The following is a 27577-nucleotide window of genomic DNA, read 5'->3' as shown; positions in this document are numbered from 1 at the left end:
TCTATACCATGTTTCTTGTAGGATGACAATGTCTGTATTTCCAATTTCTTGAAGTCTGAGTTCCTGCTCTTTTAGGCCAAAGGCAGATGACGTCAGACCTTGTATATTCCAGGATGAGTGTCTAGTGTTTTCATGTGGTTTAGACCCAGACCATTTACAGTAGGCTTGAGCAGAGCATGTTGAGCATCTGATACATTAGTTTTAGGTTGCGATTGGATGGGTGTATTAGTGGGGGGTGGACCTGTTGCTCTGCTCATGGCCTGGGCATATGTGTGGCTGTCATCTTGAGGCCCTTGCTGCAGTGGTGGGGGACATGAGGGGGCAGAAGGCCTGATCTGGGGGAGCTTATATAGGGTGTGGTCAGGGTTTGTCTCGGCTGGTTGTGGTGAAGATTTGTGTTGCTGTGTTCAATCAGTTAATCAAATGTATTTTTAAAGACCTTCTTACATCGGCTGATGTCACAAAAAACACAAACGGCAAGCAATGCAGGTGTAGAAGCACGGTGCCTAGGAAAAATTCCCTAGAAAGGCCAGAACCTAGGAAGAAACCTAGAGAGGAACCAGGCTATGAGGGGTGGTCAGTCCTCTTCTGGCTGTGCCAGGTGGAGACTATAACAGAACATGGCCAAGATGTTCAATTGTTCATAGATGCCCAGCAGGGTCAAATAATAATAATCGCAGCGGTTGTAGAGGGTGCAACAGGTCAGCACCTCAGGAGTAAATATCAGTTGGCTTTTCATAGCCGATCATTCAGAGTATCTCTTACACCTACTGTCTCTAGAGATTTGAAAACAGCAGGTCTGGGACAGGTAACACGTCCAGTAAACAGGTCAGGGTTCCATAGCCGCAGGCAGAACAGTTGAAACTGGAGCAGCAGCACGACGAGGTGGACTGGGGACAGCAAGGGGTCATCAGGCCCGGTAGTCCTGATGCATGGTCCTAGGGCTCAAGGTCCTCTGAGAGAAAGAGAGAGAATTAGAGAGCATACTTAAATTCACACAGGACACCGGATAAGACAGGAGAAATACTCCAGATATAACAGACTGACCCTAGCCCCCCGTCACAAACTATTGCAGCATAAATACTGGGAAGCTGAGATGGGAGGGGTCGGGAGACACTCTGGCCCCATCCAAGGCCAAACAGGGCAAAACAGGAAGGATATAACCCCACCCACTTTGCCAAAGCACAGCCCCCACACCACTAGAGGGATATCTTCAACCACCAACTTACTATCCCGAGACAAGGCCGAGTATAGCCCACGAAGATCTCCCCCATGGCACGAACCCAAGGGGGGAGAGCCAACCAGGACAGGAAATCACATCAGTGACTCAACCCACTCAAGTGACGGACCACTCCTAGGACGGCATGGAAGAGCACCAGTAAGCCAGTGACAGGGTTTGAGGTAGAGAAACCCAGTGGAGGGAGGGGAACTAGTCAGGCAGAGACAGCAAGGGCAGTTCGTTGCTCCAGTGCCTTTCCGTTCACCTTCACATTCCTGGGCCAGACTACACTCAATCATAGGACCTACTGAAGAGGTCGAGACTTCAATAAAGACTTAGAGGTCGAGACCGAGTCTGCGTCTCTCACATGGATAGGCAGACCATTCCATAAAAATTGAGCTCTATAGGAGAAAGCCCTGCCTCCAGCTGTTTGATTACAAATTCTAGGGACAGTAAGGAGGCCTGCGTCTTGTGACCGTAGCGTACGTGTAGGCATGTACGGCAGGACCAAATCGGAAAGATGGTTAGGAGCAAGTAATGCTTTGTAGGTTAGCAGTAAAACCTTGAAATCAGCCATAGCCTTAACCTCTGTGGGACGGTAGCGTCCCACTTGGCCAAAAGCCAGAGAAAAATGCAGAGCGCCAAATTAAAATAAATTCCTATAAAAATCGAACTTTCATGAAATCACACATGTAAGATACCAAATTAAAGCTACACGTGTTGTGAATCCAGCCAACATGTCAGCTTTCAAAAAGGCTTTTCAGCGAAAGCAAACGATGCTATTATCTGAGGATAGCACCTCCGTAAACAAAAGGTGCGACACAAACGCAGAAATAAAAATATAAATCATGCCTGACCTTTGAGCTTCTTCTGTTGGCACTCCAATATGTCCCATAAACATCACAAATGGTCCTTTTGTTCGATTAATTCCGTCGATTTATATCCAAAATGTCAATTTATTTGGCGCGTTTGATCCAGAAAAACACCGGTTCCAACTTGTTCAACGTGACTACAAAATATCTCAAAAGTTACCTGTAAACTTTGCCAAAACATTTCAAACGACTTTTGTAATACAACTTTAGGTATTTTTTAAAGTAAATAATCGATAAAATTGAAGACTGGATGATCTGTGTTCAATACAGGAAGAAAACAAACTGACACTACCTTTCTGGTCACGCGCCTCTATCTAACAGTACACTTGAAGTGACCCTCGTTTTGAACAGGGCTACTTCTTCATTACACAAAGGAAAAACCTCAACCAATTTCTAAAGACTGGTGACATCCAGTGGAAGCAGTAGGAACTGCAAGAAGGTCCCTTAGAAATCTGGATTCCCAATGAGTGCATTTCATCCGGACGTGACATCCGGACGTGAAAATACTGCCCCCTGTCACCAAGAAGTTAACAGGAAGCCATTATAGAGAGGCTAGCACTGGAGTAATATGATCAAATTGTGGGGTTCTAGACAAAATTATAGCAGCCGTGTTTAGCACGAACTGAAGTGTATTTAGTGCTTTATCCAGGTAGCTGGAAAGTAGAGCATTGCAGTAGTCTAACCTAGAAATGACAAAAGCATGGATGAATCTATTTTTTCTGTATCATTTTTTGACAGAAAGTCAGATTTTTGCAATGTTACTTAGATGGAAAAAAGCTGTCCTTGAAACAGTCTTGATATGTTTGTCAAAAGAGTTCAGGGTCCAGAGTAACACCGAAGTCCTTCACAGTTTTATTTGAGATGACTGTTCAACCAATCAAGATTAATTGTCAGATTCAACAGAATATCTATTTGTTTCTTGGGACCTAGAACTAGCATGTCTGAGTTTAAAAGTAGAAAATTCACCGCCATCCACTTCCTCATGTCTGAAACACAAGCTTCCAGGGAGGGAAATTTTCGGGCTTCACCATATTTCATCAAAATGTACAGCTGTGTGTCGTGTGAAAGATAATATTATGTTTCCGAATGACATCACCAAGAGGTAAAATATATAGTGAAAATAACAGTGGTCCTAAAATGGAGCCTTGAGGAACACCGAAATGTACTGTTGATTTGTCAGAGGACAAACCATCCACAGAGACAAACTGATATTTTTCGGACAGATAAGATCTAACCCAGGCCACCTGTCCATGTAGACCAATTTGAGTTTCCAATCTCTCCAAAAGAATGTGGGGATCAATGGTATCAAAAGCATCACTAAGGTCTAGGAGCACGAGGACAGATGCAAAGCCTCGGTCTGACACCATTAAAAGGTAATTTACCACCTTCATAAGTGCAGTCTCAGTGCTATGATGGGGTCTAAAACTAGACTGAGGCAATAGGGAGCCGTTTATTATGTTCAACATAAGAGGGCCAAGCACAGGAAGCAGCTCTTTCAGTAGTTTAGTTGGAATAGGGGCCAGTATGCAGCTTGACGGTTTAGAGGCCATGACTATTTTCATCAAGGTGTCAAGAGATATAGTATTAACTTGAGTCTCCCTTGATCCTAGGTCCTGGCAGTGTTGTGCAGACTCAGGACAACTGAGCCTTGGAGAAATACGCAGATTTAAAGAGGAGTCTGTAATTTGCTTTCTAATAATCATGATCTTTTCGTCAAAGAAGTTCATGAATTTATCACTGCTGAAGTGAAAGCCATCCTCTCTTGGGGAATGCTGCTTTTTAGTTAGCTTTGTGACAGTATCAAAACTACATTTTGGATTGTTCTTACTTTCCTCAATTATGTTGGAAAAATAGGATGATCGAGCAGCAGTAAGGGCTCTACGGTACTGCACGGTACTGTCTTTCCAAGCTAGTCAGAAGACTTCCAGTTTGGTGTGGCGCCATTTCCGTTCACATTTTCTGGAAGCTTGCTTCAGGGCTTGGGCATTTTGTCTATACCAGGGAGCTAGTTTCTTATGACAAATGTTTTTAGGGGTGTGACTGCATCTAGGGTATTATGCAAGGTTAAATTGAGTTCCTCAGTCAGGTGGTTAACTGATGGAGAGAGTCTGGAAGGGCATCTAGGAATCTTTGGGTTGTCCGAGAATTTATAGCATGGCGTTTGATCCTTGGTTGGGGGTCTGAGCAGAATATTTGTTGAGAACTTAATTGACTCAAACTTAATAAAATGGTGGTCCTATTATTCCAGGATTATGAGGAAAAACATTAAGATCCACAACATTTATTCAAAGGGACAAAACTAGGTCCAGAGTATGCCTGTGGCAGTGAGTAGGTCAGGAGACATGTTGGACAAAACCCACTGAGTCGATGATGGCTCCGAAAGCCTTTTGGAGTGGGTCTGTGGACTTTTCCATGTGAATATTAAAGTCACCAAAAATTATATTATCTGCCATCTTTTCACGATCCAATAGGATTTCAGGGAACTCGGTGAGGAGCGCTGTATACGGCCCAGGAGTAGGCTGCATAAATTTCATGACTAGAAGCTCAATTTTTAAAATTTTGCTATCGTAAATGCTAGCAACACCTTTGTGGGATGCACGGGGGATATGGTCATTAGTGTAACCAGGAGGGGCCTCATTTAACACAGTAAATTCATCAGGCTTAAGCCTTGTTTCAGTCAGGCCAATCACATCAAGATTATGATCAGTGATTAGTTCATTGACTAACTGCTTTGGATGTGAGGGAACTAACATTAAGTAGCCCTATTTTGAGATGTGAGATATCACAATCTCTTTCAATAATGACACAAATGGTGGAGGTCTTTGAGATTGCTCAGGGGAACACCGCCATGTTTAGTTTTGCCCAACCTAGATCGAGGCACAGACACGGTCTCAATGGGGATAGTTGAGCTGACTACACTGACTGTGCTAGTGGCAGACTCCACTAAGCTGGCAGGCTGGCTATCTCATTGTGGAGCTAGGGGAGTTAGAGCCCTGTCTATGTTGGTAGATAAGATGAGAGCATCCCTCCAGCTAGGATGGAGTCCGTCACTCAACAGCAGGCCAGGCTTGGTCCTTTTTTGTGGGTGAGTCCCAGAAAGAAGGCCAATTATCTACAAATTCTATCTTTTGGGATGGGCAGAAAATAGTTTCAACCAGCGATTGAGTTGTGAGACTCAGCTGTAGAGCTCATCACTCCCCCTAACTGGGAGGGGGCCAGAGACAATTACTCGATGCCGACACATCTTTCTAGCTGAATTACACGCTGAAGCTATGTTGCGCTTGGTGACCTCTGACTGTTTCATCCTAACATCGTTGGTGCCGACGTGGATAACAATATCTCTATACTCTCTACACTCGCCAGTTTTAGCCTTAACCAGCACCATCTTCAGATTAGCCTTAACGTCGGTAGCCCTGCCCCCTGGTAAACAGTGTATGATCGCTGGATGATTCGTTTTAAGTCTAATACTGCGGGTAATGGAGTCGCCAATGACTAGGGTTTTCAATTTGTCAGAGCTAATGGTGGGAGGCTTCGGCGTCTCAGACCCTGTAACGTGAGGAGTAGAGACCAGAGAAGGCTTGGCCTCTGACTCCGACCTGTTGCTTAATGGGGAAAACCGGTTGAAAGTTTCTGTCGGCTGAATGAGCGACACCGGTTGAGCGTTCCTACAGCATTCCCTTCAAGAAGCCATGAAAAAGTTGTCCGGCTACGGGGACCGTGTGAGGAGATGTATTCTACTATCTGTACTTACTGGTGGCACAGACGCTGTTTCATCCTTTCCTACACTGAAAATACCCTTGCCTAACGATTGCGTCAGAAGCTGGGCTTGCTGCACAGCTATCCTCACCATAAGGCGATCGTTCTCCTATGTATTATGAGTGGTGCAATTAGAAGGCATCATGTTAATGTTACTACTTAGCTTCGGCTGGTGGAGGTCCTGTAGAGCCATGTCCAGATATAGCGTCTGGGGTGAAAAAGTTCAATGGAAAAAAATTTGCAAGGGGGAAAAAATGTAAATATAAAACGGTAATTAAAACGTAAAAACCATAAAGTTGGCAAAGTAAGGTTAGCAACAAACCGCACGGAAACATGTCTACAAGTTGTGACAGGAAATGACGGGGAAAAGTGTTCTTAGTGTAGTTTGTCTTGGCGTCGGTTCCCCAGGTGCAGGTCCTCCGGAGTGGGTCTCGCTGGTTTCGGCGGGGTGTCCGTTGTTCTTGTGTGAGGTGCTGGGGCTACGGTTGAGGGTGATGTCCTTCAGTCCTGGCAAAAATTTGAACTGCTATCTTGAAGAGGTGCACCTGAGTGTAAAGGCGGTCCAAGTCCATGGTGGAGTGTCGGGCCAGATAGACGTTTGGTTTTGAGGCACAGTCCCGAGTGGGGGTGGCTGGCTGGCTATCGTCTTTTGGCTGCTCGTCTGCAGGGCAGTTTGAAGACTCACTCAAGATGGGGGGAGTCCGTCACCAAGCTTTTCATGCTGTGCTCTCTCTTTGGTGCCGTAAAAGTTGAAACTGTGAGGATTCACCACCACTGTTCCAGCCATGTCAGGGGATGGTCTGGTTAATATATAGCACTGTGCCCTGCCAGGGGATGGTCTGGTTAATATATAGCACTGTGCCCTGCCAGGGGATGGTCTGGTTAATATATAGCACTGTGCCCTGCCAGGGGATGGTCTGGTTAGGGGATATATAGCACTGTGCCCTGCCAGGGGATGGTCTGGTTAATATATAGCACTGTGCCCTGCCAGGGGATGGTCTGGTTAATATAGCACTGTGCCCTGCCAGGGGATGGTCTGGTTAATATAGCACTGTGCCCTGCCAGGGGATGGTCTGGTTAATATAGCACTGTGCCCTGCCAGGGGATGGTCTGGTTAATATAGCACTGTGCCATGCCAGGGGATGGTCTGGTTAATATAGCTCTGTACCAGGGGATGGTCTGGTTAATATAGCACTGTGCCAGGGGATGGTCTGGTTAATATAGCACTGTACCAGGGGATGGTCTGGTTAATATAGCACTGTACCAGGGGATGGTCTGGTTAATATAGCACTGTACCAGGGGATGGTCTGGTTAATATAGCACTGTACCAGGGGATGGTCTGGTTATGGTCTGGTTAATATAGCACTGTACCAGGGGATGGCCTGGTTAATATAGCACTGTACCAGGGGATGGTCTGGTTAATATAGCTCTGTACCAGGGGATGGTCTGGTTAATATAGCACTCTGCCATGGGATGGTCTGGTTAATATAGCTCTGTACCAGGGGATGGTCTGGTTAATATAGCACTGTACCAGGGGATGGTCTGGTTAATATAGCATTGTACCAGGGGATGGTCTGGTTAATATAGCTCTGTACCAGGGGATGGTCTGGTTAATATAGCACTGTACCAGGGGATGGTCTGGTTAATATAGCACTGTACCAGGGGATGGTCTGGTTAATATAGCACTGTACCAGGGGATGGTCTGGTTAATATAGCATTGTACCAGGGGATGGTCTGGTTAATATAGCTCTGTACCAGGGGATGGTCTGGTTAATATAGCACTGTACCAGGGGATGGTCTGGTTAATATAGCTCTGTACCAGGGGATGGTCTGGTTAATATAGCACTCTGCCATGGGATGGTCTGGTTAATATAGCTCTGTACCAGGGGATGGTCTGGTTAATATAGCACTGTACCAGGGGATGGTCTGGTTAATATAGCACTGTGCCAGGGGATGGTCTGGTTAATATTTTTTTTATCTCACCTCTATTTAACCAGGTAGGCTAGTTGAGAACAAGTTCTCATTTACAACTGCGACCTGGTCAAGATAAAGCATAGCAGTGTGAGCAGACAACACAGAGTTACACATGGAATAAACAATTAACAAGTCAATAACACAGTAGAAAAAAAAGGGGAGTCTATATACATTGTGATGGCTGGTTAAAAGGCATGAGGAGGTAGGCGTTAAATAATTACCAATGGTTTGTTAGATTAACACTGGAGTGATAAATGATCAGGGGATGGTCATGTACAGGTAGATATATTACCAGGGGATGTGTTAAAAAGCAGAAAAGTAAATAAATAAAAACAGTATGGGGATGAGGGGTAGGTAAAAATGGGTGGGCTATTTACCGATAGACTATGTACAGCTGCAGCGATCGGTCAGCTGCTCAGATAGCTGATGTTTGAAGGGGATGGTCTGGGAGATAAAGTCTCCAACTAGCTCTCAGGATGGTCTTTAATATAGCACTGTACCAGGGGATTCCAGTCACAGGCAGCAGAGAACTGGAATATAGCACTGTACCAAATGAGGTGTCTGGCTTTATAGCATGATCAGTGAGATACACCTGCTGGAATGCGTGCACTGTACCAGGGGATGGTCTGGTTAATATAACACTGTACCAGGGGATGGTCTGGTTAATATGGGATGGTCACTGTACCAGGGGATGGTCTGGTTAATATAACACTGTACCAGGGGATGGGATGCACTGTCAGGGGATGGTCTGGTTAATATTTTTTTATCTCACCTCTATTTAATATAGCACTGTACCAGGGGATGGTCTGGTTAATATAACACTGTACCAGGGGATGGTCTGGTTAATATAACACTGTACCATGGGGGATGGTCTGGTTAATATAGCACTGTACCAGGGGATGGTCTGGTTAATATAACACTGTACCAGGGGATGGTCTGGTTAATATAACACTGTACCAGGGGATGGTCTGGTTAATATAACACTGTACCAGGGAATGGTCTGGTTAATATAACACTGTACCAGGGGATGGTCTGGTTAATATAACACTGTACCAGGGGATGGTCTGGTTAATATAGCACTGTACCAGGGGATGGTCTGGTTAATATAACACTGTACCAGGGGATGGTCTGGTTAATATAACACTGTACCAGGGGATGGTCTGGTTAATATAACACTGTACCAGGGGATGGTCTGGTTAATATAACACTGTACCAGGGGATGGTCTGGTTAATATAGCACTGTACCAGGGGATGGTCTGGTTAATATAGCACTGTACCAGGGGATGGTCTGGTTAATATAACACTGTACCAGGTTGATGGTCTGGTTAATATAGCTCTGTACCAGGGGATGTTTGTGGAAAATGAAGTTGCTTACATTCCCCTCTTTGTAGCAGTCAGTAAATGGTGTCTCTGGATTGTCCTTGAGAAGCTTCTTCTTCTTTAAAAAAAAAAGTATTCCGTGCAGTGATGACCTCTGCACAGGGGGAGCCATGGAGCAGGGAGCATCAGAGGCCTCTGCATTTGGGTGGGGGAGACAGTGGAACTCTGCTGCCATTGTTGGACTCAAGGGCTTTCACACGTCTCACTTCACACTTCAGTCCTAATTGAAGTTTGGTCCTGATCTGTTCTGTCCTGGTAACTTAGTAGCCTTAATAACTTAGCTTTATATAACAACATAACCTAGAGATTGTCTTTTTACGTTTTGGGTTCAGAAGTAGCTTCAGACTGAACAGTTTTGGTTCGGATGGTATTTCCAGGTTTCTGCCATTTCCTTTGGTTTGCTAGTTGTTTTTTCTTGATAGTCCTTGTTAGTAAGAATCCTTCCAGGTCATTTTGTCCAAAATCAAAGTTTCAGGTTTGAAACTTTGATTTGGAGTGAAGGTTTGGATGTAGAGGTTAGTATCCTGTATAAGTAGAACTTCATCTACATTTATTCAACTCTAATTCATTTTTTTTTTTTAATTCAGGATCCCACGAGATCATTCCCTCTCTCTCTGTCTCTCTCTCTCTCTCTCTCTCTCTCTCTCTCTCTCTCTCTCTCTTTCTCTCTCTCTCTCTCTCTCTCTCTCTCTCTCTCTCTCTCTCTCTCTCTCTCTCTCTCTCTCTCCTCTCTCACCCTCCTCCCTTTCTCTCTCCACCCTGTTGCTGATATTTCCATTTATTTATTTTTTTACAAGAGGCCCAATCATTATAACCTCTTCAGACAGAGGGGTCCTGAGCCCAGGTTGTTAGTGTACAAACAAACACACACACACACACACACACACACACACACACACACACACACACACACACTGTTCTGTTCCCTCCCCCCACTGGGTCGTTTGTCTCTGTAAACACAACACTGTTATCATTTCATCTCTCTCATCATGGCTAGACTAGACTCCAGACAGACATATTGTCACACTGATGGAGAGTTCAATAAGTTCAGATTCTCAGGTTGTTTGTTGGTCACCGCTCTATTGTTTCATGTCTTTAATCATGGCCAGACAGGAAGTGGGATGCGGACATATAGTGTCATCAGCGTTCAATATCTTCTTCAGATCAGATATTGTTCCTGGCCTGGTCAAGATGGCGTCGATAGAGATGGCAGCTATGCTTCAAGTCCTTAGGAAACTGGGCAGTATTTTGTTTTATTATTAATATTTTTTCTTACCGTTAGCCCAGAAAACCTTAAGTGTTATTACATACAGCCGGGAAGAACTATTGGATATCAGACAGATGTAAACTTACCAGCACAACAAGCACTATGACCAGGAATACAACTTTCCCAAAGCGGATCCTTTGTCTGCACCTCCCAGGGCATTTGAACTGATTCCAGAGGCCGACCCAAAACAACGCCGTCGGAGGAGAGGGTGCCGGAGTGGTCTTCTAGTGAGGCTTCGGATGTGGGCACACCACCCACCGCTTCCCAGTATATTATTATTACTTGCTAATGTCCAGTCCCTAGTTAACAAAGTCAAGGAAATGAGGTCAAAAGTTGCTTTCAAAAGAGATATAAGGGATTGTAACATACTCTGTTTCATGGAAACATGGCTAGCTTGGGACATGTTGTCGGAGTCCGTTCAGCCAATGGGGTTTTCAGTGCATCGCGCCGACAGGAACAAACATCTCTCTGGTAAGAAGAAGGGCGGGGTGTATGTTTCATGATTAGCGACTCATGGTGTAATTGTAACCACATACTAGAACTCAAGTCCTTTTGTTCATCTGACCTAGAATTTCTCACAATCAAATGCTGTCCATATTATCTCCCAAGAGAACTCTTCTCAGTTATCGTCACAGCTGTGTATATCCCCCAGCAAGCCGATACCAAGACGGCCATCAAGGAACTTCACTGGACTTTATGCAAACTGGAAACCATATATCCTGAGGCTGCATTTATTGTAGCTGGGGATTTTAACAAAGCTCATTTGAGAACAAGGCTACCTAAATTCTATCAGCATATCGATTGCAGTACATGAGCGAGTAACATGCTCGACCGTTGCTACTCTAACTTCCGCAATGCATACAAGGCCCTCCCCCTCCCTCCTTTTGGCAAATCTGACCATGACTCCATCTTGTTGCTCCCCTCCTATAGGCGGAAACAAAAACAGGAAGTGCCCGTGTTTAGGTCTCGTTGGTCTGACCAATCGGATTCCACGCTTCATGGTTGCTTCAATCACGCGAACTAGGATATGTTCCGAGTAGCCTCAGACAATAACATTGACGTATATGCTGACTCGGTGAGCGGGTTTATAAAGAAGTGTATAGGAGATGTACCCACTGTGACTATTAAAACCTTCCCTAACCAGAAATTGTGGATTGATGGCAGCATTCGCGCAAAACTGAAAGCATGTACCACCACATTTAATCATGGCAAGGAGACTGGAAACATGACCGAATACAAATAGTGTAGTTATTCCCTCCGTAAGGCAATAAAACAAGCAAAGCGTCAGTATAGAGACAAAGTGGAGTAGCAATTCAATGGCTCAAACGCGAGACGTATGTGGCAGGGTCTACAGACAATCACGGATTACAAAAAGAAAACCAGCCCCGTCGCGGGCACCGAAGCCTTGCTCCCAGACAAATTAAACAACCTCTTTGCTCGCTTTGAGGACAAAACAGTGCCACCGACACGGCCCGCTATCAAAGACTGTGGGCTCTCCTTCTCCGTGGCCAACGTGAGTAAAACATTTAAACATGTTAACCCTCGCAAGGCTGCCAGCCCAGATACCATCCTAGCCGCGTCCTCAGAGCATGCGCAGACCAGTTGGCTGGTGTGTTTACAGACATATTCAATCAAACCCTATCCCAGTCTGCTGTCCCCACATGCTTCAAGATGGCCACCATGGTTCCTGTTCCCAAGAAAGCTAAGGTAACTGAACTAAATGACTCTCGCCCCGTTGCGCTCACTTCTGTCATCATGAGGTGCTTTGAGAGACTAGTCAAGGATCATATCACCTCCACCCTAACCTAGACCCACTTCAATTTGCTTACCACACCAATAGGTCCACAGACGATGCAATCGACATCATACTGCACCCATCTGGACAAGAGGAATACCTATGTAAGAATATTGTTCATTGACTACAGCTCAGCATTCAACAACAACAGTACCCTCCAAACTCCTCATTAAGCTTGACCCTTAATGACCCTGCCCCGGTGCAACTGGGTCCTGGACTTCCTGACGGGCCACCCCCAGGTGGTGAAGGTAGGAAACATCTCCACTCCGCTGATCCTCAACACTGTAGCCCCACATTGGTGCGTTCTCAGCCCTCTTCCTGTGCCATGCACGCCTCCAACTTAATCATCACCTCCAGGAGAGTGAAGAAATGTGGCTTGTCACCGAAAACCCCGCCTGGTACGGCAACTGCACCGCCCTCAACCGCAAGGCTCTCCAGAGGGTAGTGAGGTCTGCACAACGTATCACCGAGGGGCAAACTACCTGCCCTCCAGGACACCTACAACACCCAATGTCACAGGAAGGACAAAAAAGATCATCAAGGACAACAACCACCCGAGCCACTGCCTGTTCACCCCGCTATTATCCAGAAGGCGAGGTCAGTACAGGTGCATCAAAGCTGGGACAGAGAGATTGAAAAGCAGCTTCTAAGGCCATCAGACTGTTAAACAGCCACCACTAACACAGAGAGACGGCTGCCAACCTACAGACTTGATATCATTGGCCACTTTAATAAATGGAACACTAGTCACAATAATAATGCCACTTTAAGTGTGTTTACATATCTCACATTACTCATCTCATATGTATATACTGTATACTGTATCCTTCACTATCTATTATTTACTATCTAGTGCATCTTAACCGCTCTGTCACTGCTCATCCATATATTTTATACTTATATATTCTCATCCCGTTCCTTTACTAGATTGTGTGTATAAGGTGTTATTGTGGAATTTGTTAGATATTACCTGTTAGATACTGTTGGATCTAGAAGCATAAGCATTTCACTACACTCACAATAACATCTGCTAACCATGTGTATGTGACCAATAACATCTGCTAACCATGTGTATGTGACCAATAACATCTGCTAACCATGTGTATGTGACCAATAACATCTGCTAACCATGTGTATGTGACCAATAACATCTGCTAACCATGTGTATGTGACCAATAACATCTGCTAACCATGTGTATGTGACCAATAACATCTGCTAACCATGTGTATGTGACCAATAACATCTGCTAACCATGTGACCAATAACATCTGCTAACCATGTGACCAATAACATCTGCTAACCATGTGACCAATAACATCTGCTAACCATGTGACCAATAACATCTGCTAACCATGTGTATGTGACCAATAACATCTGCTAGCCATGTGTATGTGACCAATAACATCTGATAACCATGTGTATGTGACCAATAACATCTGCTAACCATGTGTGTGACCAATAACATCTGCTAACCATGTGACCAATAACATCTGCTAACCATGTGACCAATAACATCTGCTAACCATGTGTATGTGACCAATAACATCTGCTAGCCATGTGTATGTGACCAATAACATCTGATAACCATGTGTATGTGACCAATAACATCTGCTAACCATGTGTGTGACCAATAACATCTGCTAACCATGTGACCAATAACATCTGCTAACCATGTGACCAATAACATCTGCTAACCATGTGTATGTGACCAATAACATCTGCTAGCCATGTGTATGTGACCAATAACATCTGCTAACCATGTGTATGTGACCATTAACATCTGCTAACCATGTGTATGTGACCAATAACATCTGCTAACATGTGTATGTGACCATTAACATCTGCTAACCATGTGTATGTGACCATTAACATCTGCTAACCATGTGTATGTGACCAATAACATCTGCTAACCATGTGTATGTGACCAATAACATCTGCTAACCATGTGTATGTGACCAATAACATCTGCTAACCATGTGACCAATAACATCTGCTAACCATGTGTATGTGACCAATAATATCTGCTAACCATGTGTATGTGACCAATAACATCTGCTAACCATGTGACCAATAACATCTGCTAACCATGTGACCAATAACATCTGCTAACCATGTGTGTGACCAATAACATCTGCTAACCATGTGACCAATAACATCTGCTAACCATGTGTATGTGACCAATAACATCTGCTAACCATGTGTGTGACCAATAACATCTGCTAACCATGTGACCAATAACATCTGCTAACCATGTGACCAATAACATCTGCTAACCATGTGACCAATAACATCTGCTAACCATGTGACCAATAACATCTGCTAACCATGTGTATGTGACCAATAACATCTGCTAGCCATGTGTATGTGACCATTAACATCTGCTAACCATGTGTATGTGACCAATAACATCTGCTAACCATGTGTATGTGACCATTAACATCTGCTAACCATGTGTATGTGACCAATAACATCTGCTAACCATGTGTATGTGACCAATGACATCTGCTAACCATGTGTATGTGACCAATAACATCTGCTAACCATGTGTATGTGACCAATAACATCTGCTAACCATGTGTGTGTGACCAATAACATCTGCTAACCATGTGTATGTGACCAATAACATCTGCTAACCATGTGTATGTGACCAATAACATCTGCTAACCATGTGTGTGTGACCAATAACATCTGCTAACCATGTGACCAATAACATCTGCTAACCATGTGACCAATAACATCTGCTAACCATGTGACCAATAACATCTGCTAACCATGTGACCAATAACATCTGCTAACCATGTGTATGTGACAAATAACATCTGCTAACCATGTGTATGTGACCATTAACATCTGCTAACCATGTGTATGTGACCAATAACATCTGCTAACCATGTGTGACCAATAACATCTGCTAACCATGTGACCAATAACATCTGATAACCATGTGTATGTGACCAATAACATCTGCTAACCATGTGTATGTGACCAATAACATCTGCTAACCATGTGTATGTGACCAATAACATCTGCTAACCATGTGTATGTGACCAATAACATCTGCTAACCATGTGTATGTGACCAATAACATCTGCTAACCATGTGTATGTGACCAATAACATCTGCTAACCATGTGTATGTGACCAATAACATCTGCTAACCATGTGTGTGACCAATAACATCTGCTAACCATGTGTATGTGACCAATAACATCTGCTAACCATGTGACCAATAACATCTGCTAACCATGTGACCAATAACATCTGCTAACCATGTGACCAATAACATCTGCTAACCATGTGTATGTGACCAATAACATCTGCTAGCCATGCGTATGTGACCAATAACATCTGCTAACCATGCGTATGTGACCAATAACATCTGCTAACCATGTGTATGTGACCAATAACATCTGCTAACCATGTGTATGTGACCAATAACATCTGCTAACCATGTGTATGTGACCAATAACATATGCTAATCATGTGACCAATAACATCTGCTAACCATGTGTATGTGACCAATAACATCTGCTAACCATGTGTATGTGACCAATAACATCTGCTAACCACGTGTATGTGACCAATGACTTGTGACTTTTGATTGCCGATTTTGATTTCTTTTTAAAGTGCCATCTAATACAGCTGTAGCAGTCCTTCTCCCACCTCAACATTTAACCCACGGCACTTTTAAGTCCCACTTTGTTGCACCTCCATACGTGGTTGTTTGGTTGGAAAACCAGACTGATCAAAGCATGTTAACAAATCTAGTTTCCTCTGTTTATTTCAGTTTTTTACGTTTCAGCTGTTCCTCATCGTGTTTCTTCTCCTCCCCTCCAGCACATCCACCCTCGCCCCAAGAAGCCCCAGAGTTTACGGATCTACGAGTCCCACGTGGGCATCGCCTCACCTGATCCTAAAGTCGCCTCCTACACCAACTTCACAACCAATGTCCTGCCTCGAATAAAAGACTTGGGTAAGAGATTACATATCTGGGCAACAGATCAGATCTACCTAGAACTAGGCAACAGATCACAGAGCTATCTAGACCTGGGCAACAGATCACAGAGCTATCTAGACCTGGGCAACAGATCACAGAGCTATCTAGACCTGGGCAACAGATCACAGAGCTATCTAGACCTGGGCAACAGATCACAGAGCTATCTAGACCTGGGCAACAGATCACAGAGCTATCTAGACCTGGGCAACAGATCACAGTGCTATCTAGACCTGGGCAACAGATCACAGAGCTATCTAGACCTGGGCAACTAATCACAGAGCTATCTAGACCTGGGCAACTAATCACAGAGCTATCTAGACCTGGGCAACTAATCACAGAGCTATCTAGACCTGGGCAACTAATCACAGAGCTATCTAGACCTGGGCAACTAATCACAGAGCTATCTAGACCTGGGCAACAGATCACAGAGCTATCTAGACCTGGGCAACAGATCACAGAGCTATCTAGACCTGGGCAACAGATCACAGAGCTATCTAGACCTGGGCAACAGATCACAGAGCTATCTAGACCTGGGCAACAGATCACAGAGCTATCTAGACCTGGGCAACAGATCACAGAGCTATCTAGACCTGGGCAACAGATCACAGAGCTATCTAGACCTGGGCAACAGATCACAGAGCTATCTAGAACTAGGCAACATATCTCATCTATCTAGACCTGGGCAACATATCTCATCTATCTAGACCTGGGCAACAGATCTCATCTATCTAGACCTGGGCAACAGATCTCATCTATCTAGACCTGGGCAACAGATCTCATCTATCTAGACCTGGGCAACAGATCTCATCTATCTAGACCTGGGCAACAGATCTCATCTATCTAGACCTGGGCAACAGATCTCATCTATCTAGACCTGGGCAACAGATCTCATCTATCTAGACCTGGGCAACTAATCACAGAGCTATCTAGACCTGGGCAACTAATCACAGAGCTATCTAGACCTGGGCAACTAATCACAGAGCTATCTAGACCTGGGCAACTAATCACAGAGCTATCTAGACCTGGGCAACTAATCACAGAGCTATCTAGACCTGGGCAACTAATCACAGAGCTATCTAGACCTGGGCAACTAATCACAGAGCTATCTAGACCTGGGCAACTAATCACAGAGCTATCTAGACCTGGGCAACAGATCAGAGCTATCTAGACCTGAGCAACATATTTTAGCGCTATCTTAGTTTACTACAGGCTATAACCAAATAAGTCGAATAACTATTCCCTATAGCTACCCATCATCACAGAACCGTTGACTTCAATGGGAAACCCGTTCTAGTAATTATATTTCTATGGCTATAATACATGTTGTCTGTGTCCCAAATAGCAGACCATCCCATATATAGTGCACTAGACTCTATCCCAATGGGCCCTGTTCAAAAAGAAGTACACTATATAGGGAATAGCATGTCATTTGGGATGCACACATCCTGTCCGAACACATGCATTTCCTTCCCCTGCTTCCAGCCTTTAGCTACAGCAAATCGTTGAGCTGGTGTTTTGCTGTCTGCTACAGGTCTGATAAACACGAAAGTGCTAAAACATGGTTTCTCTTTCATCTAGTAGTGTGTAGGGCTGTAAAGGGGATGGTCAGTCCTGAACATGGCAACATCTCCTCATTTGTCTTTCTACCCTCCAAGAGACTGTTATAAAGTACACAGATGTAAGCTTTGAAAGACTTGTGTGTACACTCCTAACAAGACTAGACTTTGTTTAAAGTTTAGAAACTCATGAGGAAAGGGGAGTAGAGAAAGGAGAGTGGGTGGATGACGAGGGAGAGCAGCCAGGGTCGTAGAGTAGAGGGGGAGGGGAAAGGGGAGTAGAGAAAGGAAAGGGGAGTAGAGAAAGGAGAGTGGGTGGATGACGAGGGAGAGCAGCGAGGGTCGTAGAGTAGAGGGGAGTAGGGAAAGGGGAGTAGGGAAAGGGGAGTAGGGAAAGGGGAGTAGGGAAAGGAGAGTAGGGAAAGGGAGTAGGGAAAGGAGAGTAGAGAGAGTAGAAAGGAGAGTGGGTGGATGACGAGGGAGAGCAGTGAGGGTCGTAGAGTAGAGAAAGGAAAGGGGAGTAGAGAAAGGAGAGTAGGGAAAGGAGAGTAGGGAAAGGAGAGTGGGGAAAGGAGAGTGGGGAAAGGAGAGTGGGGAAAGGAGAGTGGGGAAAGGAGAGTGGGGAAAGGAGAGTGGGGAAAGGAGAGTGGGGGAAAGGAGAGTGGAGAGGGGACAGGGAGAGGGGACAGGGGAGAAGAGAAAGGAGAATGGGTGGATGACGAGGGAAAGCAGCGAGGGTCGTAGAGCAGAGGGGGAGTGGAGAGGGGAAAGGGGAGTAGAGAAAGGAGAGTGGAGAGGGGAAAGGGGAGTAGGGAAAAGGAGAGGGGACAGGGGAGTAGAGAAAGGAGAGGGGACAGGGGAGTAGAGAAAGGAGAGGGGACAGGGGAGTAGAGAAAGGAGAGGGGACAGGGGAGTAGAGAAAGGAGAGGGGACAGGGGAGTAGAGAAAGGAGAGGGGACAGGGGAGTAGAGAAAGGAGAGGGGACAGGGGAGTAGAGAAGGGGGAGTGGAGAGGGGAAAGGGGAGTAGAGAAAGGAGAGTGGAGAGGGGAAAGGGGAGTAGGGAAAGGAGAGTAGGGAAAGGAGAGTGGAGAGGGGACAGGGGAGTAGAGAAAGGAGAGGGGACAGGGGAGTAGAGAGAGGGGACAGGGAGTAGAGAAAGGAGAGGGGACAGGGGAGTAGAGAAAGGAGAGGGGACAGGGAGTAGAGAAAGGAGAGGGGACAGGGGAGTAGAGAAAGGAGAGGGGACAGGGGAGTAGAGAAAGGAGAGGGGACAGGGGAGTAGAGAAAGGAGAGGGGACAGGGGAGTAGAGAAAGGAGAGGGGACAGGGGAGTAGAGAAAGGGAGAGGGGACAGGGGAGTAGAGAAAGGAGAGGGGACAGGGGAGTAGAGAAAGGAGAGGGGACAGGGGAGTAGAGAAAGGAGAGGGGACAGGGGAGTAGAGAAAGGAGAGGGGACAGGGGAGTAGAGAAAGGAGAGGGGACAGGGGAGTAGAGAAAGGAGAGGGGACAGGGGAGTAGAGAAATGAGAGGGGACAGGGGAGTAGAGAAATGAGAGGGGACAGGGGAGTAGAGAAATGAGAGGGGACAGGGGAGTAGAGAAAGGAGAGGGGACAGGGGAGTAGAGAGGGGACAGGGGGTAGAGAGGGGACAGGGGAGTAGAGAGGGGACAGGGGAGTAGAGAGGGGACAGGGGAGTAGAGAAAGGAGAGGGGAGTAGAGAAGGGACAGGGGACAGGGGAGTAGAGAAGGGACAGGGGACAGGGGAGTAGAGAAAGGAGAGGGGACAGGGGAGTAGAGAAAGGAGAGGGGACAGGGGAGTAGAGAAAGGATGGGGGAGAGGGGACAGGGGAGTAGAGAAAGGACAGGGGACAGGGGATGGTGGAGAGGGGACAGGGGAGTAGAGAAGTGGAGAGGGGACAGGGGGGACAGGGGAGTAGAGAGTGGAGAGGGGACAGGGGACAGGGGAGTAGAGAAAGGAGAGGGGACAGGGGAGTAGAGAAAGGAGAGGGGAAAGGGGAGAGAAGCGAGGGTCGTAGAGCAGAGGGAGAGTGGAGAGTAGAGGGGAAAGGGGAGGAGAGGGGAGAGGAGAGGAAAGGGGAGGAAAGGAGAGGAGAGGAGAGGTCATTCTCTGTCATTATGCTCCTCCATCAGAGCAGCAGTGGTCCTTGACCCTGCCTGGTGACCTGCTGTGCTACTGTCTGTCTGTCCCAAACACGAGCCAGCACTGTTCAAGGGCCTCTTCAGACCCAGCCCTGTGTGTGTGTGTGTGTGGCAAGATGGCGCCGACAGACACGGTTTCCCTGCTCCTAGACAACTTTGCAGAATTATTATTATTTTTTTTAAATACATTATTTGCTGAGAACATTTCTTGTATTATTACCTACAACCAGAAATAACTTCTGGATATTAGATCGAAATTCGACCTGGATCCTTTTGTTTGATCTTCCTGCTCTCTTTATCCCTGGGCTGCACCAAAATACTGGAGAAGCGGTAGAAGGAGTAGGGCCCTAGTCAATGTCAGGAGGCGTGCATACCATCCACCGCTTCAGAGTATATTACTCACTAAGGTTCAGTCCCTGGATGAGCTTAGGGCGAGGATCTCCTTCCAGAGAGATCAGGGTCTGTAACATACACTGTTTTGTGGCTCTCTCTGGATATACACTGCTCCAAAAAATAAAGGGAACACTAAAATAACACATCCTAGATCTGAATGAATTAAATATTCTTATGAAATATGTTTTTCTTTACATAGTTGAATGTGCTGACAACAAAATCACACAAAAATTATCAATGGAAATCAAATTGATCAACCCATGGAGGTCTGGATTTGGAGTCACACTCAAAATTAAAGTGGAAAACCACACTACAGGCTGATCCAACTTTGATGTAATGTCCTTAAAACAAGTCAAAATGAGGCTCAGTATTGTGTGTGGCCTCCACGTGCCTGTATGACCTCCCTACAACGCCTGGGCATGCTCCTGATGAGGTGGCGGATGGTCTCCTGAGGGATCTCCTCCCAGACCTGGACCAAAGCATCCGCAAACTCCTGGACAGTCTGTGGTGCATCGTGGCGTTGATGGATGGAGCGAGACATGATGTCCCAGATGTGCTCAATTGGATTCAGGTCTGGGGAACGGGCTGGCCAGTCCATAGCATCAATGCCTTCCTCTTGCAGGAACTGCTGACACACTCCAGCCACATGAGATCTAGCATTGTCTTGCATTAGGAGGAACCCAGGGCCAACCGCACCAGCATATGGTCTCACAAGGGGTCTGAGGATCTCATCTCGGTACCTAATGGCAGTCAGGCTACCTCTGGCGAGCACATGGAGGGCTGTGCGGCCCTCCAAAGAAATGCCACACCATGACTGACCCACCGCGAAACCAGTCATGCTGGAGGATGTTGCAGGCAGCAGAACGTTCTCTACGGCGTCTCCAGACTCTGTCACATCTGTCACGTGCTCAGTGTGAACCTGCTTTCATCTGTGAAGAGCACAGGGCGCCAGTGGCGGCAATTGCCAATCTTGGTGTTCTCTGGCAAATGCCAAACTTCCTGCACGGTGTTGGGCTGTAAGCACAACCCCCACCTGTAGACGTCGGACCCTCATACCAACCTCATGGAGTCTGTTTCTGACCGTTTGAGCAGACACGTGCACATTTGTGGCCTGCTGGAGGTCATTTTGCAGGGCTCTGGCAGTGCTCCTCCTGCTCCTCCTTGCACAAAGGCTTAGGTAGCAGTCCTGCTGCTGGGTTGTTGCCCTCTTACGGCCTCCTCCACGTCTCCTGATGTACTGGCATGTCTCCTGGTAGCGCCTCCATGCTCTGGACACTACGCTGACAGACACAGCAAACCTTCTTGCCACAGCTCGCATTGATGTTCCATCCTGGATGAGCTGCACTACCTGAGCCACTTGTGTGGGTTGTAGACTCCGTCTCATGCTACCACTAGAGTGAAAGCACCGCCAGCATTCAAAAGTGACCAAAACATCAGCCAGGAAGCATAGGAACTGAGAAGTGGTCTGTGGTCCCCACCTGCAGAACCACTCCTTTATTGGGGTTGTCTTGCTAATTGCCTATAATTCCAATCCCAATGGACAGGAAGAACGAGCATTGTGATTAACAACTCATGGTGTGATTCGCGTCAAAATGAAGTGTGAAAAAAAATGCATTTTGCATAGGCAAGGTGACTGGGAACATGAAAATGTACAATCAGACCAGCTACGACCTCCATAAGGCAATCAAAGAGGCAAAACAACAGTACAGGTACAAAGTGTAGTCACAATTCAACAGCTCATAAACATATGTGGTAGAAACTCCAGACAATCACTGATTTATAAAGGAAAAGCCAGCCATGTCGCGGACAACGATGCCTCGCTCCGGGATGAGCTAAGCACCTTTGCATGCTTTGAGGAAAAAAACATTGAGCCGCCGACGTGGGCCCCTGCTGTTCATGAGGACTGTGTGCTCTCGTTCTGTGGCCGACGTGAGTACGTCATTTTAAGTCTGCCGGCCCAGACGGCATCCCAAGCCGCGTCCCCAGAGCATGTGCAGACCAGCTGGCTGGAGTGTTTACGGACATATTCAAACTCTCCATATCCCAGTCTGTTGTCCACACTTGCTTCATGATGTCCACCATTGTTCTTGTACCCAAGAAAGCGACAGTAACTAAATTACTATAGCCCAGTAGCAATTGACTTCTGTCATCATGAAGTGCTTTGAGGCTAGTTAAGGATCATATCAGCTCGACACCCTAGACACACTACAATTTGCTTACCGCCCCAATAGATCCACAGACGATGCAATCACCATTGCACTGAACACTGCCCTATGTACGAATGCTGTTCATTGACTACAGCTCAGTCTTCAACACCAGAGTGCTCATCACTAAGCTCAGGGCCCTGGCTCTGAACCCCTCCTTGTGCAACTGGGTCCTGGACTTCCTGATGGGCCGACCCCAAGTAGTGAAGGTAAGGAACAACACTTCTGCGTCACTGATCCTCAACACAGGGGTCCCACAAGGGTGCGTGGTCAGCTCCCACCTGTATACTCCCTGTTGACCCATGACTGCTTGCCCACGCACTTCTCCAATTCAATCAAGTTTGCTGACGACACAAGTGTTAGGCCTGATTACCAACAAATATGAGACGGCCTACAGAAAGGAGGTGAGAGCCCTGGCAGAGTGGTGCCAGGAAAATAACCTCAACAAAACAAAGGAGCTGATCGTAGAAACAGCAGAGAAGGCGCGCCCCGTCCACATAGACGGCACCGCGGTGGAGAGGGTCAAGTTCCTCGGCGTCACTGATGACCAGAAATGGTCCGCTCACACAGACCGCATGGTGAAGAAGGCACAACACAGCCTCTTCAAACTCAGGAGGCTTAAGAAGTTCAGATTGGCCCAGTTAGACCCTCCTATCTATATATATATATATATATATATAATAGTATATATGATATTCCTGTCTCTGACACAGATTTTTCTGGATTACGTGTGTGTGTATTTTTTATTGCTAGGTATTACAGCACTGTTGGAACAAACAAAAAAAACTATCATCTTGCTGCACCCGCGATAACATCTGCAAATATCTGTACGAGATCAATAAAATGTGATTTGTGTGTATGGGAACCCTAGCCAGACTGTCAGTTTGCTGCGGAATAAAGCCACCTCTGCAGTCAACATCCTGTTTGCAGTCTTCTGCCAGATCCATCCAGACACCTGAAGTGGCCATTACCACTGAACAGAAAAGGGGGATGGGAAGGGGGAGGGGCTGCAGTGCTCAGACCAGTGTCCCAAACTACACCCTATTCCCTATTTTGTTCACTATGTTTGACCAGATTCCTATGTGCCCTGGTCAAAGGCTGTGCACTACAAAGGGAGAATGGGGTTCTGTTTGGGAAACAGGTCTGGACTCAGCTGGCTGTCTGTCTGCTTCCGTCTGATGTCCCTCTGAACCATTCATCACTATTAACACCAGTCTCTGGTTCCCCCTGTGTCCTGCGTACGCACACACACACACACACACACACACACACACACCTGGATACATCAATTCACAGATCTACTAAAAATCCTGCTGGAGATTCTTGATCTGCTTTACTCAATGTTTTATTAGATATAAAATGAAATACTGAATAGAGTCCTAGACTATTATAGTTTGTCTACTTGAGAACGTAGTGATTTTCACCACATTTACTTTGATTGTAATGTGATGGTTGCCTAACTCGCTCTCTGTAGTACTACTGGAAGTGTTATTTAAATACCAGTTGAATAAAGACGTGCCAAACTGAGCTCCTTCTCTGTGTCCCAGAGGTCCTACAGAATTTTAAAGGCTTCATCCCAACCAGCACTCTAGTCCCTAATATAGTGCATTAATCTCTGACCAGAGCCCATTGACAAGCCCATAGGGCTCTATGTAGGCAAGAAGGTGACATTTTTGGGACACTACCTTACTGTAATTCTTCTGCATTTCAAGTAGGATCTGCGCTATTGACGGTACCTGTTGACGGGTGGGGTTCCCTTTTGGGAACGACCCCTCCCACGTTCAGCTGGAACGTGGCGCATGGAACGCAAAACTATTCTTAGAAATATTTAACCTCCACACATTAACAAGTCCAATAGCTCAAATGAAAGATAAACACCTTGTTCATCTAGCCAGCAAATCAGATTTCTAAAATGTTTTACGGTGAAAACATAGCACATATTTATGTCAAACCACCACCAAAGACACAGCTCATTTGAATAGCCATTTTGAACAAAAGATGCAATCAACAAACGCAGGATTAAAAGAAAAATAATTCACTAACCTTTTGAAAATCTTCATCAGATGACAGTAATAGGACATGTTACACATTTATGTTTTTTTTCAATAATATGTTTACAATGACGCCATGTTCAAAAATGCTACTCAAATGTCCGGAGAAATTATGAGAACGGTGTCTGTTAGAATCTCTCCGCCAGATAACAAGCAATACACATCATAAACTTTGACTAAATATACATGTTCTACATATAGTTAGAAAGATACACTGCTTCTTAATGCAACTGCTGTGTTACATTTATTTTAACGTTACAGAATTCGTTCACTAGGCAATAATATGAGACGGCGCTCAGATATTAGCTATATTTCTCCGCTATGTTGGAGTCCACAAAAACACAAAATTACCACGTAAATATTCCCTTATCTTTGATGTTCTTCGATCAGAAGTCGTGGAAGTTGTTATACTTACCGAAAACAGCGTTTGGCTTTCAAGTCTGTGTCTTTGGGTTATCAAACGCGACAAATTCCGGCTGAAATGCAGCCAAAATTCTAGGGGTTGCGCATCAAAACTTCAAAATTACATATTATATGTCGACTAAACTGGTCAAACTAAGTGCAGAATCAAGCTTTAGGATGTTCTAAACGTGCAAAACAATTATCAGCTCGAACAGACAAACCTACATCCTATAAACTGACATCGTTTGGTGAATCCTGGAACAAAGAGAACTCCAGACGCGACGCGCGCATGGAAGTGCATGTATTTTCGCGTTACCCGAAGGTTTTAGCCCTGCCAAAGGGTGAGGGAGCGCGCGATTTTCACAATGAAACGCCCCATTGAAAGGAGACATCGCGCTGAAGAGATAGAAACTGTTCCCAGATCCGTAGCTGGTTGGGAAGGGTGGGGGCGATGACGTCAAAGTTGGCCCAAATTTCCTGATGACAAGAGAGAGTTTGGGAGAATGGCTGCCCTGAGAGTTCTGCTTTACATACAGACATAATTTGAACGGTTTTAGAAGCTTTAGAGTGTTTTCTATTCAATAATAATTATTATATGCATATATTAATTTTGGACAGATTTTCTTTCTGTTTACTATGGGCACGCAATTCCTCCACTTCTGCTTTAACTGGTATAAAGGGGGCAGATATTGCTGCTGTGGAGTGCCTCTGATATGAACGACGTCTCCTCCTCGGCTTAACGTTTCCTTGTCCTTCCTGATTGGATTGGATTGGGAAGCACAGCAGCACTCTTTCTGCCGATGCAAATTCACTCCTGTGCGTCCCAAATTGCAACCTATCCCCTATGTAGTGCACTACTTTTGATCAAGACCAATGGAAGTAGTGGTTAAAAGTAGTGCACTACGTAGGGAATATGGTGTCATTTGGGGATGTAGTCGATCTGACTAAGAACCAACCTGCAGCAGTTCAAGGAATATGTACAGTACGATTCTTTTTTTTTTTTTTACACGAGGAGAAATGTTACTGTCCTCGTTTCCAGAGACAGACATCTGTCTGTTCCACAGCTGCCTCACCGGTACCCCCCACCCACCACCCCCCACACCCATCCCCTGCCTCAGCTCGTTTCCAGAGACAGACATCTGTCTGTTCCACAGCTGCCTCACCGGTACCCCCCCACCCACCACCCCCCACACCCATCCCCTGCCTCAGCTCATTTCCAGAGACAGACATCTGTCTGTTCCACAGCTGCCTCACCGGTACCCCCCCACCCACCACCCCCCACACCCATCCCCTGCCTCAGCTCGTTTCCAGAGACAGACATCTGTCTGTTCCACAGCTGCCTCACCGGTACCCCCCACCCACCACCCCCCACACCCATCCCCTGCCTCAGCTCGTTTCCAGAGACAGACATCTGTCTGTTCCACAGCTGCCTCACCAGTACCCCCCCCACCCACCACCCCCCTCACCCATCCCCTGCCTCAGCTCGTTTCCAGAGACAGACATCTGTCTGTTCCACAGCTGCCTCACCGGTACCCCCCCCCCACCCCCCCCCACACCCATCCCCTGCCTCAGCTCATTTCCAGAGACAGACATCTGTCTGTTCCACAGCTGCCTCACCGGTACCCCCCACACCCATCCCCCCCACCCACCTGTCTGTTCCCCCCCACACCCATCCCCTGCCTCAGCTCGTTTCCAGAGACAGACATCTGTCTGTTCCACAGCTGCCTCACCGGTACCCCCCACACCCATCCCCTGCCTCAGCTCGTTTCCAGAGACAGACATCTGTCTGTTCCACAGCTGCCTCACCGGTACCCCCCACACCCATCCCCTGCCTCAGCTCGTTTCCAGAGACAGACATCTGTCTGTTCCACAGCTGCCTCACCGGTACCCCCCACCCACCACCCCCCACACCCATCCCCTGCCTCAGCTCGTTTCCAGAGACAGACATCTGTCTGTTCCACAGCTGCCTCACCGGTACCCCCCACCCACCACCCCCACACCCATCCCCTGCCTCAGCTCGTTTCCAGAGACAGACATCTGTCTGTTCCACAGCTGCCTCACCGGTACCCCCCCACCCACCACCCCCACACCCATCCCCTGCCTCAGCTCATTTCCAGAGACAGACATCTGTCTGTTCCACAGCTGCCTCACCGGTACCCCCCACCCACCCCCCCCACACCCATCCCCTGCCTCAGCTCATTTCCAGAGACAGACATCTGTCTGTTCCACAGCTGCCTCACCGGTACCCCCCACCCACCACCCCCCACACCCATCCCCTGCCTCAGCTCGTTTCCAGAGACAGACATCTGTCTGTTCCACAGCTGCCTCACCGGTACCCCCCACCCACCACCCCCCACACCCATCCCCTGCCTCAGCTCATTTCCAGAGACAGACATCTGTCTGTTCCACAGCTGCCTCACCGGTACCCCCCACCCACCACCCCCCACACCCATCCCCTGCCTCAGCTCGTTTCCAGAGACAGACATCTGTCTGTTCCACAGCTGCCTCACCGGTACCCCCCCACACCCATCCCCTGCCTCAGCTCGTTTCCA

At 46.6% G+C, this 27577-nt stretch overlaps 1 protein-coding gene across 1 annotated transcript in view; it reads left to right on the top strand.

Annotated features, from left to right (window-relative positions):
• The window catches only part of gbe1b (glucan (1,4-alpha-), branching enzyme 1b), a 376893-nt gene that overhangs the window by 79478 nt on the left and 269838 nt on the right, over positions 1-27577 (top strand). Inside the window, exon 5 of the mRNA XM_042296507.1 lies at positions 16101-16236. Within this exon, the coding sequence (XP_042152441.1) occupies positions 16101-16236 (136 nt within the window). The remainder of the gene's footprint in view (positions 1-16100; positions 16237-27577) is intronic.

The sequence above is a fragment of the Oncorhynchus tshawytscha genome, linkage group LG13 (genome assembly GCF_018296145.1).
Source record: "Oncorhynchus tshawytscha isolate Ot180627B linkage group LG13, Otsh_v2.0, whole genome shotgun sequence".
In the NCBI taxonomy this organism is placed as follows: domain Eukaryota; kingdom Metazoa; phylum Chordata; class Actinopteri; order Salmoniformes; family Salmonidae; genus Oncorhynchus; species Oncorhynchus tshawytscha.
This window is presented reverse-complemented; position numbering and strand designations above follow the sequence as displayed.